We start from the raw sequence: 20,587 nt of genomic DNA, 5'->3' as shown, positions 1-20,587 counted from the left end.
GGACGCCTCAGGGTTGGGAAGAGGCCTCACGCCTGCACACACACACACACACACACACACACACACACACACACACACACACACACACACCCCTCTCCCTCTCTCTCCCTGTCCTCCACACCTCCCTCCCCCGACAGCACCAGCACCCATGTCTCTTCCCCTCAGTCTTTTGCACAGGAATCCTGAAGTAGATTGAACCATGAGGCTAGCCCACAGATACAGGAGAGAGGAACAGGCCAATTCACACAGGGTCCGAACCCTGAACCAAGCCTTTGCCCCCCCGGGGTCTGTCTGTACATCCCTAAGAACCCTGCCGCCTGCCTGCCAGGGCCTCACCCTTCCCAGCAGCGCCCTGACTTGAAGGAAGTGATTAGCAGAGCAATCTGGGCACAGGTGAGTCATCTGGTCACAAGGCGGACCTCATGGCTGACTCAGTGCAGCTGGTCCTACACCAGCCTCCAGCTCTAAACTCTGAGTCAAGGCCTCCACAGGCCCTGGCCAGGAAGCCTTGGGGAGAGCTCCTGCCCCCCCCCAACCCCAGTGTCCCTAGTTGTCTCCAACCACCCCTTACATCCCCCCACAATGACAGGGCTAGGATAGATGGGGAGCCCACCTTCGGTGAGCTAGGCTGGTCTCTAGGGAGTTCTGCAGTGTCCACGCCCCAGGAGGTTTTGACCCCTCACCAGGCATCAGCTACCCTCACTATGATTGGCCACTACCGGGTGGCACTCACCAGTAATCCCAGAACTCAGAAGCAGAGTCCGGCAGAGTGAGATGGGGAAGGCACGGCTTACTGAAACTGGGCCTCCTGAAGATAATCTTAGCTGATACTGACCTGCAAGCTCTCTAACCGGCGATATGTGGGTATCCCCATATGTGGGTAACCCAGGACGAGCTCTTCCCTGTACGCCGCCGCCTTCAGGGAGGCTCAGGGTCGAGGTCCAGGAGAGGAACATACCCTCCTGGGATAGCAGAGAAACACCCCCCCCACCACCACCACAGCACTTGCTGGCGTCCCTGGACACCAGGCTGAAGACACCTCTCCACGCCCAAGTTCCCTTTGCCTCTGGATTTAGGCCTTTACACCCACGTGGCTCCCCTGTAACCACCTGACCTACTTGAGGTCTCTGAAACACCCAGCCATAACCAGGTATGCAGCGTCTGGGAAGCTGTTCACGGGAACTGTCACCCCCCTCTGGGGAGGGGGTGTTAACCCAAGAATCCCTACCGCGGTCAGATTAGCCTGTCGATGTGTTTGTCATCATTCTCCTGATTGCTAATTGATGCCAGAGGGGTCCCAGCCCATTGTGGGCGGTGCTCTCCTTGGGCAGGTGGGCCTGCGCTACACAGAAAGACAGCAGCTGAAAGACAGCAGCTGAGGGCCTGGGGAGTTCATACCCCTGTTGTGCAGTTTGGTTCCCAGCATCAGGCTGCTTACAATTGTCCGTAACACCTATTCCAGGAATCTGATACACTCTTCTGGATGCCGAAGTCACCTGTACTTAACATGTGCACATACGCAAACATACATGTGCATGCCACTCCCTCCGTGGCCTCTGCTTTGGTCCTTGAGTTCCGGCCCTGACTTCTCTCCTAAAATGAACTAACTGTAAGCTGTAAGGTGGAATAAACCCTTTCCACGAACCGACTTCGGGGAACCCTTCCTCACCCCCCACCCCCACCCCCAGCAGCCAGCCCCTGCCGGCTCTCCTGAGGCAGGTCCCCAGGTCCCCACAGTTCAGGGCTCTTTCCTGGCTTTGTCCCTGAGCTGCTTGGGCAGGAGCTTCCGGCCTGGGAGAATTCCCGGATCCTCCCGGTGAGGACGCAGTGTAGATTGGGAACTCTGGGAGAGAGGGAAGTTGGGGACTCTCCTCCTTGCTGGCAGACAGCACCCCCAGGTTAGCCTAAATCCTCCTTCCTTCCCCGCCCCGGAGCCCAGTGGTGGCTTCCACATTAGCTGCTCTGTGGGCACAAATTGGGCACTTGGAGGCCCTAATAATCCGGCTCACTCCAGGAGGGGGGCAGGGTGGGGAAGGGGGTCCAGGGACAGACAACCCAGGAGGTTCATGTTAAATAAGCTTTTATTAATAACATCATCTGAGGGAGTCTAATGACGGGTGCTGGGCAGGCCCACCACACACACACACACACAGGATGCTACTCATCCCCCAAACCCAGGGCCCCAGGGACTCCTTCCGTGTGTCCCAAGGAGAGACACACGTCGGACTGGGGTCGCAGGGGTGTGGGCACGGTGGGCTCCTGCCAGCACGGGCCTCACTCCGGAGGGGGCCAGTTTCCCATCTCGTCCATCTCTTCCAGGAGCAGATGCTGTGGGCAGACATGGGTGAAAGACGATATTCCCACCTCTCCCCCACATCTCTGCCCCTCCCCCTTTTCCACCACCCCAGAGCGGGCCCAGGTTCACAGACACTGACTACTCCCATAACATAGAAAGACTTCTTCAATCTCCGGGTTCCTTAGAAGCTAGGAACCGCCAGACCCTGCCAGTTCCTCTCTTCCCTTTTGCCTCTTGTCCTGGGGGGATTCTATGTACTTTCTCCTAGCTGAATGGAGCGTAGGCTGCCTTAATGACCATTCCCCGGGGCCCTGGTGTTCCCTAAGAAGCTGAAAAGCCAGTTCTGTCCCCCTTAGCGCGTGGTCCTAAGGGCTGAGGAGGAGGAGGAAGTGGTGGGGAGATAGGGGACTCTGAAACACCGGCTACAGGAGGTGTTGAGGCCTTGGCGCAGTGGGAGGGACCCACATGCACTATCCAGAAACTCCTCAGTCTCTTTGGTGCTGTCAGTGCTAGTTCACAACTGTGAGCCCAGGGCAGGCAGGTTCACAAGGTCCTGGAGGAGGACAGGCCCCAGGATCGGAGCCCCTTGGTATGAAGGGGAAATTAAATGCCCACGTGGGTTCCGTGTCTATGGATGTGTGGTATCAGGCTCCCCGGGCGTGTGGTCAGATTTGGTTCATCCTCAGTGCCCGGCAGCGTGAATTCCTGGCGGAGTCAAGCCACTGTCCCCACACTGTGGAGTCCTGCTGCCCTGCCAAGCCCCAAGTCAAGATGACACAGCAGGAAGGTCTGACTGGACTCTGGCTGTGAGCCCTGGCTCTTCCTTTCTGGAAGGTCAGGGCATAGAGAAGTGATCAATGTATGGAAATGGCCTCAGAACTGGTGCCGATGGTATGGGGTCACTCCCTAGAGCCTGTGTCTGTGTGTCTGCAGGCTTTGGTGTAGATGAGGGAGAACAGAAAAGGAGCCACATTCTTCAAGGGCTCGCCCATCCTGACAAATCTGTAATTCCAGCACTGGGGAGGGTAGAGACAGGAGGAACAGAAGCCCAAGGCTAACCTGGGCTACATAGTGAGGCTAGCCTGGGCTACAAGAGAACCCATCTCAACAAACAAACAAACAAACAAACAAACAAAACAGGGGCAATACTGGTTCCTGGGTCGGTCTGTCTGCCTGTGTGGGCATACCTGACCATCCACCATGCCAGCCTCCTCCAGCGTGATGTCCGGCTGGGTCAGCAGCTCCCGTCCCTCAGGGTTGCCCACCTTCCAGAGGCGAGCCTCCCGTTGCACTGCTAGAATCTTCTTCAGCTCTGACTCCACGAAACCTTCGAGGCAAAGAGATGGGTGGGCCGTGGGCCGTGGGGTTGGGTACTTGGTCTCTGGCACCCGCAGCCCATCGGAACCACCGGATTTCCTGTAAGGCCTACAGCAACCGACTCCTCTACAGGCAGCAAGGGTAGGGAGGCTGGTCCTCAGAAAGATGGGAACAGAACATGGGGGACTTTCAGCTCAAGAGGCTGAGACAGGAGGACCACGAGTTCAAGACTAGCCAGACAACTGAGTGAGGGTATTTAAAACAATTATTTAAAAAAAAAAAAAGGATCCCTTAAATGTTGATTCATGAGATTCTCAGACAAGTTATTTGGACACGAGGAGGGGGTCCCAGAAGCACAGGCAGTTCCCTAAGCTTGGGACCAGAGACCCAAGTCACAGACCACAGGACAACGTGGTCGTACTGGGCCTCAGCCAGCAGGGACCCAGAGCCATCTCCAGTAATGTTGTGTCTTCCGGGCTGAATTAGAAGTTTCTGGCACCTCACTGCACTGCTTGTCGACTGGCTGGCGTGTGGGTGAATGAGGCCAAGTATTGGACAAGACTGTGCGTTCAGGAGAGATGGAGTTTGCGACCCCAGCATTTCCGGGGTGTGGGGCAGGCAGAGCCCAGGAAGGTCTCTAGCATATGCCACGCACTTCCGAGCTCTGCCATCTGGGTCAGATCTTGCAAAGCCTTCAGGTGCCTGAAGCCAGCCAGCCACAGCCTCTCTCACACTTTGTTTCTCCTGGGCAGGGTACCACGCCAGGGAAGGTACTGCCTCCAAGGTACTGACACGGGGTCCCAGCCCTGTCATTAGTGGCCGTGTGATCTGGGCAAGTTACCCAACTTTTCCACTCTTCGGTTCCCATGCTGTTGGAGGGAGTTATAATGGCAGCCACTTTAGAAGTGTCAATGCAAGGTTTTAAAAGGTTGCTGCCGCCGCCGCCGTCCCCCCCCCCCCCCCCCGCTCCCTCACGGCTGTGTACAACACTTTGGGGGAGGGGTATTTTTGCTATTATTGTTTTTACTTTTTTTCCCCTAATGTGTGTATCTGTGCTCAGCTGCCTGTGGAAGCCAGAAGAGGGTGTCGGATCGTTTGAAGCTGGAGTCACAGGCAGTGGGGGCGGGGAGACCCAACATGGGTGCTGGGAACTGAACTAGGGTCCTTCGTAAGGACAAAAAACGCCGCCTCCACATCTCCAGGTCTCCAGACCTAAGGAGCAGACAATTCAAACCAGTCTGGGAGAGTACCCTCCTTCCCCCCAAGCAGTCAGAAGCCTTGGTTCTCTGCTTGGAATTGGGTGCGGTCAGGGTGGGGGGGTGCTTGAGCTTCCTCAGCTGGGTCCTAGCGAGTTGCGGAGGTCAACAGACCAGCTAGTCAAAAGCCGGCCATTGTATGTCTTCTGCTGCCACCTGGTGGTCGATGCTCGCATTTCTTCCCTAAGCCATTGGCCAGAGCCCGGCCTCCTGCCCAAAGTGTTTCTGCTTGACGCACTTACCCACTGTGTCTGTGGACCTAAACGTCTTCTGCAGCGGCGATTGGTAGGTGGAGTTGCGCGGGGCGCACCACTTGAGGTTGCTGTCGTCGCTGGAGGCGCGCGGAGCGCACCACTTGAGGCTGCTCTCGTCCACCGCTTCCTCTCTCTCCCCTCTCTCCTCGGTGGGCGAGCTATCCTTGAGAGCAAACTGAGGCGCATCTGCATCTGGTCTCTGAGCCTGTGCAGGGGGGCAAATCAGGACTCTAGGTCTGTGTTCCCTCCTCCTAAAACCAGGAAACAGGCGGGGCCCCGGTCCCACTGACCTTGGTCATGGCCGACTTCTGGAGCTGTTTGTACAAGCCAAGGAGATAGTTCCACGGGGTGGATCCCACCTTGCAAGAGGACAGTCTGAGGTCTCCTGTGAAGGTAGTGACCTTTGAGGCTGGTGGCAAGGTGATGGACGCCAGACTCGGAGGGAGGGAGAGGGCAGAGGCACATACCACGGCATGGGTGTGTATGTACGGGGGTTCTCACCCTCCACCGTTCCAGTCTAGGGAAGCAAGCTTCGCAGTAGTGTCCTCTACCTAAAGACCCGAGGTGTCCCCTGGTCTTATTACATTTTGTGATTTTGTTGTTCCGTATTCTTGTGAAGGCTGGCCTTGAACTCCTGACCTTCCTGCCTCTGTCCCCCTGGGATCTCAGATGTGCACTGCTGTGCTTAGGTTTGTTACTTTTCTTGTAGAGAGAAGTGTATCTATGTAAAAGTAACTTTTATTCTCCTGATGTAATTGTCATCTCTGGAGTTTACTGCCTCCTGTAGGCTAACATAGATCTGGTCCTGGAAGTTTCTAGCCTCCATGCAATCTAATCTAGGCCTAGAATGTTTTCAGCCTCTAAGACGTGCTGCTGAATCAGCTCAACCTTTCTAGTTCTTTCTAGTTCTAGTTCCCTCTGGCTGGCTGGTTCAACTCAGCTGTTGTGGCCCAAACTCCTCTCCATGCTGACTGATGCAATCTGGCCTCTCTCGGCTTCTCACTGAATTGCTCCGCCTGGCCTCTATCTAACTTCATCAATCTGTTCTCTGACCCGCCTGTCTTCAACCTGTCTCTGTACAACTCTCCCAGTTAAAACTGCCTCCTCTCTCTCCACTGCCCCTCTTAAATAGCTTCCCTTTCCTCTCTCTTCTCTTGAGTTGGGTGTATCCTATTCCGTCAAATCTTTCTCTAATTCGTCACTTTGTCTGCCACTCAATTAGACATCACTTTCAAACATGGCGGCTTCCTTCTACAAACTCACTCTACCTTCACTGTTTGGTAATCCCAAAGAGGTGTGTATTAAGGGGGTGTGTGGATTCCAGCCAGAGGGATTAAAGGTGTGAGCTACAGGTGAACCACACCACAACGAGAAACAGCCCCCCCTCCAGGAAATAACACAATCTTGGGGTTCACAGTGTGATAAAATATCCTACAGCACAGCACCTTGAAGAAGCTAGGCTGACCTTGAACTCAGAGCAGTTCTTGTGCCTCCCTTTAAGTGTTGGGACTAGAATGAGTCACTGTACTGGGCATCGCTCTGTTTGACCCGATGCCTACTGTGCATCAGACCCTGCTGTGTGCTCAGCCATGATCTAGCCCTTTAACGCCTTACTGAGAAGCGCTTCAGAGACCAGTGTTGTCCGTTTCCATTTTACGGGCGAGGAGAGTGGGCAGAGACACTCAGCAACACTCAGCAAGTGGGGCTCCAACCTCAAACTCTGTCTCATGTCCCGCTGGGCTCCCCACCCCCGGAAGTCCTAGAGGAAAGGCATCCATTTCTGCTCCCCGTCTCTCTTCCCCTCTGCCCCTCCCACCTGTACCCTTACCAAAGTCAATTAGGCAGTGCTCATCCTCTTCCTCCTTGATGAAGGCCTCAGGGGGGAGCACCATTGGTCCCGAAACCCACTGCAGGCATCCTTGTTCTGCCTCCAGGGCCTGGCCAAAGTGCGCCCTAATCCCAAAGCTACAGTCAGGTGGGGGAGTCAGGGGACACCCACAGATGTGGTCCAGCCTGTTCTACCTTGATTCTCTACCAGGCCCCTGCTCGGATCCCTGGAGTATCTAACAGAGGGGCTTTCCTACCACCTCTTGGGATGTAGGACGTGAGGAGCTAGGCACCCTCCACACAGGGAGTGGCTGCCAAGGCCAATGGGAGAGCAAGTCAGGCAGGAAAATGGGGGTACAGGCTGGAGCAGAGCCTACCGCAGCGCCTTCTGTCTGGACTCCGGTGCGCCCCTTCCTCACCTCAGCTGTACTTTGTGTTGCTGTTGTTTGCTTTTTCAAGACAGAATCCCCCCCCCCCCCCCCCCGTGTAATCCTGGCTGTCCTAGAACTAACTCTGTAGACCAGGGTGGCCTTAAATGCAGAGCTCTCCCTGCCTCTGCCTCCTGAGTGTTGGGGTTAAAGGTGTGTGCCACCACTGCCTTGTTGGTTGTTTTGTTGTGCTAGGGACTAAACCCAGGGCCTGGAACATGCTAGGCAGATGGTGCGCCACCCCTAAGCCACACCTCAGCTCTAGTTTAGCCACCCCCTCACCCAGCCCTATCTGCTGACTCTTCCCTCCCTTGGCAACTTGTGGCCTTTACTGTTCAGGACCCCTTACCCCAGCCCTTCATAGCATGGGCTTCCACTCATGGCCCTCTCCTCTTTCTGCTCTGTCTAGCTCAGGCTACCCCACCAGCCCCAGCCCCTCACCTGTCTGAGGCCCCTGAGACCTCTCCCGCTGGCTCTCCCTCCTCTCCTTTCTTCTCAGGCAGGTGCTCCAGAACCTCCCAGGTTCCTCTGGTAGGGACTGATGTTACCTCAACACCCTGGGCCCTTAGCTTCAGGACATCCTTGGAGGTGAGGGTCTGAGACCCTGTGTCCCCAGTGCCCAGCCCAGAGGCATCACGCAGCCTCTGGTTGGAGGGAGCTGCAGAGAGGACCCTGGGCCGTGGCTCCCTCTTCCCATTAGAGGAAGTTGCAGAGAGGACCCTGGGCCGGGTCTCCTTCCTCCCACAACCTCCCTGGTGGCCCATCGTTGGGGAGACAACATCCTGCTCTGGTGAGGAGCTGGGCTGGCTCCTGTTCAGAGGCCTGTTAGAGCTCTTAGAACTGCCCTTACTCCCTACCAGGCTTCTGAGAAAGCGCAGCATGGAGGAACAGCCTAAGATCCGAGACCGAGGGGTCCGAGCCTGGGCTGCCATCCTGAGAAGGACCCTGACTCAGGGAGAAGTCATGGCAGCCAGCCCGGGACCAACTGCTAGTAGAGACCTCCAGTTGGAAACTTCCAGGAGTTCTAGAAGGCAAAGAGGAGGTGGGGGTGGGGGGAGGGTAACGCCTGGAGGCTGGGGATGGGGGTGGGGGGCTGGGAGGAGGAGGGCAGATATAGGGGGGTCAGCCAGGGTCAAGCTCAGCAGGTCTCAGAGGCAGCAGGGCTGCAGATTGAGGGATGGTGAGACACAAAAATGCAGCACCCACAGGCTGTGGAAGCCCAGCTGAGGGCAGATGGGGGAGCTGGGGGAGTTGCAGACGCTAAGAACAGGGACTTCGCATGCTCCTGTCTGTCCACGAACTCCTGTTTATTCTGGGTTTGAGATCAGTCCCTGAAGCCTGGCAGCTTGCAGGGGTCGAGGAAAGCACAGATCCTGAGCCCCACCCCCAACCCCTCTTCCTCCTCCTCCTCCTCCTTTCTTCCAGGGTATTATGTAGCACAGGCTGGCCTCTATTTCATGATCCTCCAGCCTCAACCTCTTTGAAGGCCCTCAGCTCCATCCCGGTTTTCGTCGTTGACTCGTGCTTTGAATCTCACTAGAGAGAGAAGATGGGAAGGAGGCCTCCTGTCAGAGACAGGAGGAGAAGAAAACCGAAAGCTCTTTCCCTTCCGTAGGGAAGCAGGGGAGGCTGCGGAGGAGCAACTTCTAGGCCAGGCCCACCTTCCTCCCAGCTGCAGCCTCCCTCTGTGCGCGTCTGCATCCGGGCGGCCAGCAAGAACTTCCTCTAGAGGGAGCTGATCTTTGCCGGGAGCTGCTAGCTCCTCTATGGTCACAAAGTCTCGAGGTTTCTCGGGCTAAAAGGCGACTCAAGGCGGCATCCAGCACCATGAATTCACTGATAGCAGTTCCTGCCAGTCAGGCCTGAAACCTTGGCCCCGGGAGCAGCCAGGAGCCCTTCCGGATCTTTGTCTTCAAACTGCTGGGCCATTCCACATCTGGAGCAGTCAGGCAGGTACACCGGCAGCCAGCGCCAAACCCCATCTTCTTAGTACCCGGGACAACTCTGGCCCAGGGTGGGGCAGAACACTCCTCATTGTCGGGAACCCGGTGAGGAGGGAGGCCCGTCTTGATGTGGCTTCCCTGGGTGGGACTTAAAGCCATGCTGGTGGCATTATCCACACGGGGCCTCTGGCTATACATCAGAGATCGTCCCTTCTTGCCCAGGCTCTGGTGGCCCTGAATGGCAGGCAACTGGGACTTTACTGATCTGGAAGGAGGGGACGGTCAAGGTCATGAACAGGGACAGAAATTATACAGTTGATAGCCCCTCCTGTCCCAGGACCCCCTTCCCAACAAAGATTCTAGGTACAGCCTAGTGGTTGGTCGTGAGGAACATGCATCTTGGGCCCAGCCAGTAGACATAATGGCCACTGGGATGGGGGCCAGGGCAGCATAGGCTGTGGGGGACAGCAGGCTTCTGAGACTCTACCTGCTCGCCAATAGTAGCCTCCAGGATGGGTTTTTTTGTTATTGTTGTTGTTGGTGGTTTTGTTCTGTTTGTTTGTTTGTTTGTTTGTTTGAGATCTGGATGGAGTCCTGGCCCTGCTGGCCTGGGATTACAAGGTATCCCGGAAGGAGCTGTTGGGTAGACTATGCCAAGCAGAGGCCTGGCTCTCAGGGATGACAAGAGGAGGGTCTGCTCACCCTGTCTCGGTCGATGAAGGGGAGCCAGCTCCCCTGGTCTCCCACCCCTTTTCAGAGAGCACCTGAGTAACTTTTTTAAAAACCGTCTCCAGCCCTGGGATGCAGTCCTTCCTGAGGAGATGGAGGCCGTTCAGAAAGGGGTGGGACTCCTGGAAGGGGTGCAAACCGAAAGCGAAAGGTCTTGCCTCAGGGCCTAACTGCGCTCTGAGACAGGTCAAAGAGGAAAACGGGTTCGGGCGGGGCACAGTGGAGAACACCTATGTAACGCTAGGCAGCCAATGTCTGAGTCAGGAGGACCAGGGATACAAGACTTTCCTGGGGCTGCCTAGAGAGAACCTGTCTGAAGTGAATAAATGGGGAGGGAGATAGATAAGCCAATAACCAAAAGACGACAGCACCAAAGGGTCTGGTGTGATCTGGCATGCGGTGTGCAGCGGCAAGGAGGTACAACGGGGAGACTGTGAGGGACCCCAGCTCACGTCCAAGCAGTGATTGGAGGGAGAGATGCCCTGGGGACAAACTATGAAATAAGCCCTGAGACTTTGTCTTGCAAGAACAATATATATATATAGGGGTTGGGGGTTTAGCTCAGTGGTAGAGCGCTTGCCTAGCAAGCGCAAGGCCCTTGGTTCGGTCCCCAGCTCCAGAAAAAAGAAAAGAAAAAAAAAAAAAAGAACAATATATATTGGGCCAGTGAGATAGCTCAGCAGGTGAAGGGGCTTGTGGCCAAGTGTGACAGCCCAGGTTCTATCCCTGGAACCCACATGGTGGAGGAAGAGAACCCAGTCCTAAAAACTGACCAACTGCCCCCTGATCTTAACACACACACACACACACACACACACATCCTCCCTCTGTCTCTCTCTCTCTGTCTCTCTCTCTCTCATCTCTGTTATTTTGTTTGTTTGTTTGTTTTTTGTTTTTTTTTTTCGGAGCTGGGGACCGAACCCAGGACCTTGCGCTTGCTAGGCAAGCGCTCTACCACTGAGCCAAATCCCCAGCCCTTCTCTCTCATCTCTGAACGCAGCTTCACACTGTCCAGGAGTGACTGGAAAGAGCAAGGCTGTGCCACAGCCTCCTCAAGGCCTTGACCTCGTCTGGTCTCTGCCTGGCTGCCTCAGTGGTTCTCGTGTTTCCCCTGAAGGGGTGCAGCTAGGTGCCAAATTCGAATTGCTCCCAAGAGATACCAACAGGCCGTCCAGGTGGCAGAACTTTAGTCCCAGAGGATTGCAAGGTCTTCCTGGCCATCGAGGAGGCTCTGTGGTGACCAGGGCAATCACTCTGAGGTCTCCTTTTTTTTTTTTTTTCCTTAAGACTAGGTCTCACTGTATAGCCTTGGCTATCCTCTCTGGAACTCACTAGGTAGACCAGGCTGGCTTCCAACTCAAGAGTTCTGCCTGCCTCTGCCTACCGAGTGCTGGGATTAAAGTCATATGTCACCATGCCCTGCCTCACCTCTGCTTTCTCTCCCTTGTCTCTGCAGGTGACAAGTGAGGGTACCCTCCACCAAGACCGGAAAAATGGCATCCGGACAAGGACCAGGTCCTCCCAAGGGGGACTGCGATGAGGCCCTGTCTGCTTCTGGTAAGGGTCCTCCTGGTACTCAGCACCTCATAAGCACAAGACTCAGAAGAGCATGGAACTGGTGTGTGTGTGTGCGCGCGCGCGAACCTTCTCAGGGCACAAGGGCAGGCTGAGGGAGGGAGGGAGGGGGAGGAGGGAGGAGGCAGAACCCGGCCTGGCTGCTGCATCCCTGCAGTGAGAGAAAGAAGGAAGTGACCTGTCTCCTCAGTCAGGTCTGTGAACAGTGAACGAAGGAACGGCATTATCACGAACTCGGGAGAGGAAGTGAAATGGCTGACTTTTCTCTTCCCTCGAGAGGATGGGCGGGGCGGTCAGGCTGGTGCCTGGACTTGGGGTTCACATCGCAGGTCTGTGTGAACTGGGTGTGGTAGCTCACCTCTGCAATCTCGGGTCGGTCAGTCCTACAGAATGAATTCCAGGTCAGCCTGGGCTCCAGCGAGGCAGACCGAGACCCTGTCTCAGAGCTCAGCGGTGCACACGCCTTTATTCCCAGCACCGGGGCGGCAAAGGCAGGAGGATCTCTGTGAATTTGAGGCCAGCCTGGTCTACCTATCGGGTTCCAGGCTGGCCAAGACTATGCAGCAAGACCTTGTCTCAAAATAGGGAAAAACAAATCATTCTCCTTTCATCTTTTTGGGCCAAAGACTCCCCAGTTTTAGCTTGGTTCCTCCTGTCTCCTACACTCCAAGGACATGGGTCCACGTCCCCTCTCAAGACAGCTCAGGAGCCCTGCAGTGAGAATTTTGGCTTCCTTAAAAACCCAGTCATGTAGGCTGGAGAGGTGGCTCAGCGGTTAGAGCACTGGCTGTTCTTCCAGAGGTCCTGAGTTCAGTTCTCAGCAACCACACGGTGGCTCACAACCAACTCTAAGGGGATCCGATGCCCTCTTCTGTTGTGAAGGCATACGTACAACTAAGTACTCATCTATATGAGCATAAATCTTGAAATTCATTTTTAAAAGATAGGCTGTGTGAAGATGTTTTCATTTTAATCCCAGGTGTGGGATATGGGGCTGCTTCGCTCGTCCCTCGCCGCCAACTACGATTGTCTCGTGCTCTGGGGAGACGTGATTTTTGCCAGCTGCAGATAGTTTTAGTTCCGGGGACTCTGGAGAGGTTATAAATTGGAGAGTTCCGAGCGAGGGCCCGTGGCGGAGAGGGTGGCTGCCCCCTTGCTGCCATGTTTGCTGTTGTTAGACTTCTGGGTATTCTAACAAGGAAGCCCAGACTTGCCCCAAGAAACCCTCTGACCCTAATCAGTCTGAAGTAACCTATGGGGGATTAGAAGGAACTAGGTAGGAGAGAAAGAAGGTTAGGCGGGAAAGGAGCCTAGGCCTGCTTCAGCCAGCAGCGTAGACCACTTCCTGCTGGTTAGGGTCGTTGGGTTCCTTGGGGAAAGGCCAATCTTGGTCATCAGAATTTCCATCAGTCCAGGGATGGTGAACACAGTGAACCAGCACCAGCTGCCACAGGCCCTCTCGGGGCTCTCCAGGGTCCCCAAAAATTAACCAACTTCCGCCATCACAAACCACGCCCCGCTAGAGCAGGAGACCCTCATGGTGAGCCTGAAGCAGCCCCCACCATCCCACACCTGGGATTAAAGCATCCGCAGATGCAGAGTGTACCTGGGCTTTTTTTTTTTTTTTAAAGATTTTATTCATTTATTATATATAAGTACATTGTAGCTGTCTTCAGATACACCAGAAGAGGGCATCGGATCTCTTTACAGATGGTTGTGAGCCACCATGTGGTTGCTGGGAATTGAACTCAGGACCTCTGGAAGAGTAGTCAGTGCTCTTAACCGCTGAGCCATTTCTCCAGCCTGGTACCTGGGCTTCTTAAGAAAGCCAGCTCTGGGGGTTGGGGATTTAGCTCAGTGGTAGAGAGCTTGCCTAGGAAGCGGAAGGCCCTGGGTTCGGTCCCCAGCTCCGAAAAAAAGAAAGCCAGCTCTGGGCTCTCGCTCTGCAACGGGCTCTTCCCAAGAGTGGGCGCGGGTCACAAGGGGACCTGTTAGACTAGGACCCCTGACGGCCCGAGTTGTCCAGCGAAGGCCATCTACAGCCTGGGGCAGCCAAGAACCCCCCCCCCCCCCCACGGCAGCTGCTTGTTCACAAGGCACAAAACCCAGAAGTCCCAGTCTGGTGCTGAAGCCCTGGAGGATTCCTGGGTCTCTGTGCACAGCAGAAGCCTGAGGCAGCCGGGCGCTGATAATTTTAAAAGCAGCAACATCCAAGTGGATGTATTTACCCACAGCCATTGGGGTGGACGGGCACTGGTGGGGGAGGCAGGCAATGAGTGGGCAGGTAGGGGGAGGGCGGGCAGTGGGGGTTGGGCAGGCAGTGAGTGTGGACAGGTAGGGGGAGGGCAGGCAGTGGGGGGGGCAGGCAGTGTGGGCAGGTGGGGGGAGGGCAGGCAGAGGGGGGGAGTGGGCAGTGGGGGGTGGACAGTGAGTGTGGGCAGGTGGGGGAGGGCAGGCAGTGAGTGTGGGCAGGTGGGTGGGGGGAGGGCAGGCAGTGGGGAGGGCAGGCAGTGGGGGGGGTAGGCAGTGGCACTGCAACTGGAAGGTGTGCTTATTGTCAAGAATGGCCACCTTTCCTTCCTCAGTCCTGGCAATCACACTCAGACCTGCCCAGAGGTGACTCTTAAAGACTCCAGACCCATGGAGTTGACAACCATAATGTCAACCCAAGACAAACAGTCCCTCCCCGTTGTACCCTGTATACACGGCTTGGCCACCTGTGCCTCAGTTTCCTGGCCTATGGGCTGGAACTCACTCACATGCCAGGACTAATTCTCACGAGGGCTGAATGCTCACACGGGGGCGGAGGGGGACTGTGTCTATAAAGGAGCTGCAGGAAGTATGAGCACACAGAGAGGGTGCTGGGGACAACCTGCTCTTGCTGACTCCCAGCTCTGGTCCGCAGAACAGCAAGTTGCCCAGGACACAGAGGAGGTCTTTCGAAGCTACGTTTTTTACCTCCACCAGCAGGAACAAGAGACCCAGGGGGCAGCCGCCCCTGCTAACCCTGAGATGGACAACTTGTCCCTAGAACCCAACAGGTAAGCTCCGGCCTTGGGGCACAGGACCTGGGAGCCATTGTGGGTCACTCCCTCTCGGACTGGCTTCTCACCCCCATCTGCGGTGCTTTTCAGGACAAGCATGCCCTGTCTTACCTATAACACTGTCAGGGACCTCAGACAGGGCTAGGGAAAACTTCCGTCCCCACCCCCCATGGGGCTCCTCTGCCAGGAGCCTGGGTCCCAGTGCGGACTTCTCGTTCTCTGATTGGTGCTCGTCCCTACAGTGTCTTGGGTCAGGTGGGTCGGCAGCTTGCTCTCATCGGAGACGATATTAATCGGCGCTACGACACGGAGTTCCAGAATTTACTGGAACAGCTTCAGCCCACCGCTGGGAATGCCTACGAACTCTTCACCAAGATCGCCTCCAGGTACCAGCCCATCACTCCACCCTGCAAACACGTGATCACGTGGTGGGCTCCCTGGCTGGGAACGATGTCCCGGTGAACTCTCATAATGATCCCCTCTTTCTCCCCCCTCGGGCCCTCACTCACCCTCTTTTGCGCACAAGCTCGGGTCTCTCCAATGACTAGCGTTCGGGGGTGGAGATGTTCCCAAGAGCCTTGTGAAACCTAGGAAAGGGGAAAGGACCGGTAATCAGTGTTCCCACATCCGAGTTGGCTCGGGTTTTGTTGTTTGATCTTATCTTTTTTTTTTTTTTTTTTTTTTGGTTCTTTTTTTCGGAGCTGGGGACCGAACCCAGGGCCTTGTGCTTCCTGGGCAAGCGCTCTACCACTGAGCTAAATCCCCAACCCCTGATCTTATCTTTTGAGTGTTTAGCCTGCTTCTCTATGTGCGCACCAACTTGCGTGCCTGATGCCCAAAGGGGCCAGAAGGCGGCTCCTGGAACTGGAGTTTACAGACGGTTGTGAGCTATCTTGTGGGTGCTGGGAATCAAAGCCAGGACCTCTGGAAGCTCAGCCTGTGCTGTTAACCACTGAGCCGCCTCTCTAGCCCCTTAATTTTGAGATAAGGTCTCATGTAGCCTGGGCTGGTCTTGAACTCTTCTTGACCATCCAGCCTCAGCCTCTGAGTGCTAGGATCCTAGGCGTGTGCCATCAAGCAAGGTCCTTTCCTCTCACCAGGGAGTCGGTGTCAGGATAGATATAAAGGTGACAGTAGATGTAGAAGCAGGTGGTGGCAGGTTTAAGCACAGAGGTGACACATCCTGTCCCGGTGCCCCTGTGATTTGGGGATCTGTCGTAATCTCTTTGTCCTTCTCTCTCTGCTGTCCCTTGGGGCTGTCAGGCCAGCAGCGGCATGCACAGGTAATCTCCCTGTCACCATATATGCTCACTCTTCCTTCTCTAGACCAACCCTCTGTGCCAGCGGCAGCCGGCTCATCGCCCTCCCAGCTGTCTCCTTTCCTAGAAAGCCTGACTCTTCCCGATGGGCAGCCAGGCCAAGGCAGACTTTCTGACCTGGACTAGCAGCCCATCCATGTAGCTTCCCATCTTGGGGTGGGGTAGAGGAGGAAGGAAAGGACGGGGTCCCCAAGGCAGGCTCCCCATGATTTACAAAGCTTTTTGCCCACAGCCTATTTAAGAGCGGCATCAGCTGGGGCCGTGTGGTGGCTCTCCTGGGCTTTGGCTACCGTCTGGCCCTGTATGTCTACCAGCGTGGTTTGACTGGCTTCCTGGGCCAGGTGACCTGCTTTTTGGCTGATATCATACTACACCATTACATTGCCAGATGGATTGCACAGAGAGGTGGTTGGGTGAGTGCCTGCCTGGGATTGGGATATCCCCCTGCCGCTGGGGCTGCCTGGCTGCCTGACTGGCCGCTGTAACCCACCCCGTATTTTGTTTTGTTTTGTTTTTCCTTACAGGTGGCAGCCCTGAGTTTGCGTAGAGACCCCATCCTGAGTGTAGTGGTAATTTTTGGTGTGGTTCTGTTGGGCCAATTTGTGGTACACAGATTCTTCAGATCATGACTGCCCTGGGAGCTCCAGCCACATGACTGCCTGGACTAAACTAAACCTCTCCCCAACCCACTCCCCTGCAACAGTCCTCTCCTGCCTCTCAGGGCAAAGATGCTTTAGCAAACAGGCACCCCTGCTTTGGAAAGCCACAGCCCGGGGGTCATGGAGGCAGCATGACCACCCCAACATCGCATGGTGCTACTGAACCCCATCCTGTCTCAGAGGGGCTGACAGATGCTCTGGGGGGGGGGGGGTCGGGCAAGAGGCTGGGCCACCGCTTCCCAGAAAGTTAGTTTTAGTTTTATACTCCCCTCTGGATACAATCCTCCCTTTTCATCCGCTCTGCCCAAAGTCAGAACATTGGGGACCAGTGGCTCTAACCTGCCTTCCCAGCACACCTGCTACTTTGGAAGGTCGGAAGGGACCTAAGCACAGTCCTGACCCTCCCTACATAGGACCAGCTGTAGGGGTGTGTGATCTACCCTGCCCTCCCACCTCATCTTCCACTATCCCCTCCTTTATCCCCCCTCCTTCTCCCCTCCCCTCCCCCGATCCATTTTTGCCTTTGTGGCTGGACTCTCAGGGATTCCGAGCCCAGAGTGAGGGCAGAGGTGAGAGCTCAGACCACAGCTGTCTGAACACGTCCATCAAGGCCCTCCAAACCCCAAGTGCCTCCCTGACCACTGCTACCAACCTAGTGGGTAAGGGAAGACCCTCACCTTCTCCCCAGTGCCTCCCTGCTGGGGAGGGCAGTCACTCTGACAGGGGAAGGAGTGGGCATTCAGTGGGAGGTGCTCACGCTAGAGAACTACACCAGCAAAAGCAACTGTGGATCTGGTTGCAATGTGACCCCCCCTAAACCTGTGAATACTTGAACCCCACCTTCACCCATGCTCCTGTTATGCCTAGGTCCTCCTCGGGTGGGGTGGGGGGTGTTTTTCTCTGTCTTGCACAACATAGGGGTGAGAAAAGTCTTGATTAAGCCAAATGTAGCAAGGGTGGGGGGAGGCAGATGGATTCCCCCACCTCGCCCTCGGTGTCTGGAAATAAACGGTGCAATGCCCCCAACACCCCACCTGCCGTCTCTGCCCTCTGCTCCCTGTCCCATGCTAGACTGTGGGAAGCTGGGCACACTCGTGTAATCCTGGCTCCATACTGCATAAGTCCTCACGCTGAGATTGCAGGATCCCTGGGTATGAAGCTGCAGACGTTGGAAAACCAGAACAAACCCCAGCCAACCACCTTTGTGATTACCCCCACCAGCTCTTCACCCCTTATGTAATTTTTTTTCTGTGCCACTGTGTGTGTATGTGGTCACTGTGTGTGTGTGTGTGTGTGTGTGTGTGTGTGTGTAGTATGTGTGTAAGTCAGATGATGACACAGTGGAAATCAGTTCTCTCCTTCTATTCAAGACCTGGAAATCAAACTCGGGTTGCCAGGCCTTCCCCCACTGATCATCCCACGGCCCTCTTATTTCTTAGCTTCCGACCACAAAGAAAGTCAGGGAACCCTTGGCTGAGGAGCAGAATGGGAAGTTGCACCACTCCAGGACCCCATAGGCTACCTCTCTACAGAAGCCACAGCCCACACCAGCCCTTAAGGCCCTTTTTCATGCTCTGCCTAGGACATAATGTTCCAGCTCCCTGATTCCCTGTATCCACACGCGCGCGTGTACACACACACACACACACACACACACACACACACACACACACACAACACACGCTGGGCTTTTTTGATCCGAGGAGTTTTGATGTTGCATGGGAGCCCCTACAGAGAGGCAGCCAGGGAGGGGGATAAAAATAACAAGCCGGGGGCGTTAAAATGTTCCGAAATTCACAAAGATTCCTTTCTCCCTTAAGTCCTGGGCGCCCCGTTTGTGTTTCTGACATCCTCCCCAGCTATCACATGACCTGTCCGTCCAAGAGGCCTGGTGAAGCTGCACTTTCACTGGCCTGGGTTGGCTTTGTGCTCTCCTTGCCTTCAGTGTGCCCACAGGTACTGGGGGCTGGAAGAATGTTTGGAAGCCGCCATGCCGAGCTCAAAGCTAACACTTAAGGCGCCGTGTACCAGGGTGTATACTGAGAACTTCTTTTTGACGCTGGAACGAGATGTGATGGGTGGGTGGGTTAGACTCCCACCTTCCAGAAAGGCAGGTGCCTTTTTAGAGTCACATGGGTATCAAAGAGCACTGAACCAGAACTCTCGACAAGGTTTCTGGCTCGAGGTTTTACCTGGAGGCAGGAGGAGAGTGTCGCCGGCCTCGCGAGCACATGCCCGCCACGGATTTAGGTGGACAGAATGTCGAGGTAGCTCTCTGGTTTTCCCCGTTGAGGCGACAGACTGAAGGCGAGCGCGCTGCCCGAGTCCAACATGGCCGGCGAGGCTTCGCACTCACGCGTGCGCATGCATGCCCCTTTATGGGCGGGGACTGGAAGCCAAATCTGTCAAACGATTTGGAAACCAAAGGTTAAGAGGCGGTAATTTCCCTCTACAAGGAAGGTGAACCCCAGGATTAGGGCTTTGACTTCTCTGGCCCCCTCCACACCTAAAAAGATGAGGTTGCCCTAAACCTGATTCCCAGTTACTTTCCGGAGCTGCCCAAACCAGAGGGCGACTAGTTAGGAGGGGCGGCGTAAGGAATAATAAGGCTGAGAGGCTGCTGGGCGCAGATGGACCCTGCAGGTGCTGCGGTTAAATCAAGAGCACGCACTCCTACGCTTCAACATTTGTGGGTCTCCTGAAATTGTACCTTCTTTGCACCAGATACATCTGGATTTCATAGCGAGGCTACATAGCAAGTTTGAGGTCAGCCTGAGCTACGTTGAGACTCCGTCTCAAATAAAAAAAAAAATTTAAAAAAAAAGGCACATTTTAGGTCATTAGGTATCTATTCCCACAGTTTCATGGGAAAACTTCTTCCTTCCCCCAGATTATTCAGCGTCTGCTGTATCCACCTACTGCTGTACATACTTAAGACGTAGAGGATTCCAATCCAAGGAAAAGAGCTAGATATTTGTGCAAGTCCCTGGTGGGCGGGGGGGGGGGGGAACCCACAAAGGGTCGCAGCGGCAGAGATGACCCAGAAGTTGTGAGCAGTTACTGCTCCGGCAGAGATCTGAGTTCAGTTCCCAGCACCCACAGCAGGCAGCTTACAGCATCCTGTAGTTCCAACTCGATTGGATCTGATGCCCTCTCTGACCTCCAAGGGAATCTGGCTATGTGCACAGACCAGACCACCAAGCACACACGTACACATAATTAAAAAGTAAAACTGGCAGTAGATAAAGACGCCTGCTGGGGAGCATGACGCCCTGTGAGACCCACCCCAGGAACCACAGGATTTTTGGAAGTTGTCCTCTGACCTCCGGATGTGCAGCTCACACGTATACATAGACTAAATATTGAATGATGGGAGTTCTTTGAAAATGTTTCGGGGCCTAAAACTTTTTCTCATTTGACTTGTAAATACGTCCCTTGAGGAATTTGTGCTTGGAAAATAAAATCAAGAGTGTTAAATTTGTAAACATCGTTTAAATATTTACGAGAACCTAATTAGCCAAGTTTGTAAATGGTATGGGGTGATGTTCAAGCAAATTCCTATGTCGGCCCACAGGCTAACTGAGCACCAGTCAAAGGACAAGTTATACCTCTGTTTATTACACAAGTGTATATGTTAGTGTACAAAATGTATGAGGATCCTAAATAGAACACCAGCATATGCAAGTTAAACTTAGGAATTTATGAAAGTTTGCTTAAATCTACAGTTTTAACTTATATTCGGCTGTCTAGGCTGCATCCCTAGCTGTTTCACTGTTGTTTTTTGTTGGGGATGGTGGTGGTGATCATTTTTGAGACAGGACCTCATTACATCGCCTTAGCTGGACTAGGCTGGCCTTGAACTTACAGAGATCTGTCTGTTCCTGTCTCTATGAGTGCCGGGATTAAAGGCATGCACCATCACACCCGACTATGGTCTGAA

The 20,587-nt window shown here is 54.8% G+C and overlaps 2 protein-coding genes across 6 annotated transcripts; one reads left to right on the top strand and one right to left on the bottom strand.

Moving 5' to 3' along the window:
- Positions 1 to 2,063: 2,063 nt before the first annotated feature.
- On the bottom strand, positions 2,064 to 18,987 carry Ggnbp1 (gametogenetin binding protein 1). Of its 3 annotated transcripts, XM_087598097.1 has the most exons (9): positions 18,840 to 18,987; positions 15,179 to 15,256; positions 9,040 to 9,586; positions 7,820 to 8,914; positions 6,952 to 7,076; positions 5,414 to 5,508; positions 5,112 to 5,328; positions 3,484 to 3,623; positions 2,064 to 2,328 (listed from the first exon to the last, which is right to left on the bottom strand). In XM_087598097.1, exons 4-9 carry the CDS (start codon positions 8,308 to 8,310, stop codon positions 2,275 to 2,277), a joined length of 1,122 nt encoding a protein of 373 aa, XP_087454223.1. In that variant the 5' UTR covers positions 8,311 to 8,914; positions 9,040 to 9,586; positions 15,179 to 15,256; positions 18,840 to 18,987; the 3' UTR covers positions 2,064 to 2,274.
- On the top strand, positions 9,123 to 17,680 carry Bak1 (BCL2-antagonist/killer 1). Of its 3 annotated transcripts, none has more exons than XM_087596751.1 (6): positions 9,123 to 9,327; positions 11,507 to 11,607; positions 14,531 to 14,666; positions 14,912 to 15,055; positions 16,221 to 16,401; positions 16,513 to 17,680. In XM_087596751.1, the coding sequence occupies exons 2-6, from the start codon at positions 11,544 to 11,546 to the stop codon at positions 16,615 to 16,617; spliced, it is 630 nt and encodes a 209-aa protein (XP_087452877.1). In that variant the 5' UTR covers positions 9,123 to 9,327; positions 11,507 to 11,543; the 3' UTR covers positions 16,618 to 17,680.
- Positions 18,988 to 20,587: the final 1,600 nt, after the last annotated feature.

Source organism: Rattus norvegicus, chromosome 20 (genome assembly GCF_021556685.1).
Source record: "Rattus norvegicus strain SHRSP/BbbUtx chromosome 20, alternate assembly SHRSP_T2T, whole genome shotgun sequence".
In the NCBI taxonomy this organism is placed as follows: Eukaryota; Metazoa; Chordata; class Mammalia; order Rodentia; family Muridae; genus Rattus; species Rattus norvegicus.
The sequence above is the reverse complement of the archived record's forward strand: the minus strand, read 5'-3'. Positions and strand labels throughout refer to the sequence as shown.

Excerpts from the sequence above, each read along its gene's own strand:
- Bak1 (XM_087596751.1), top strand. The coding sequence starts at position 11,544 with ATGGCATCCGGACAAGGACCAGGTCCTCCCAAGGGGGACTGCGATGAG. Across the intron at positions 14,667-14,911 it reads TTGTCCCTAGAACCCAACAG|TGTCTTGGGTCAGGTGGGTC; the intron begins GTAAGCTCCGGC and ends TCGTCCCTACAG. Across the intron at positions 16,402-16,512 it reads TTGCACAGAGAGGTGGTTGG|GTGGCAGCCCTGAGTTTGCG; the intron begins GTGAGTGCCTGC and ends TTTTCCTTACAG.
- Ggnbp1 (XM_087598096.1), bottom strand. The coding sequence starts at position 8,310 with ATGGCAGCCCAGGCTCGGACCCCTCGGTCTCGGATCTTAGGCTGTTCC. Across the intron at positions 3,624-5,111 it reads TAGGTCCACAGACACAGTGG|GTTTCGTGGAGTCAGAGCTG; the intron begins GTAAGTGCGTCA and ends TTTGCCTCGAAG. Across the intron at positions 2,329-3,483 it reads CTGGCATGGTGGATGGTCAG|CATCTGCTCCTGGAAGAGAT; the intron begins GTATGCCCACAC and ends GTCTGCCCACAG.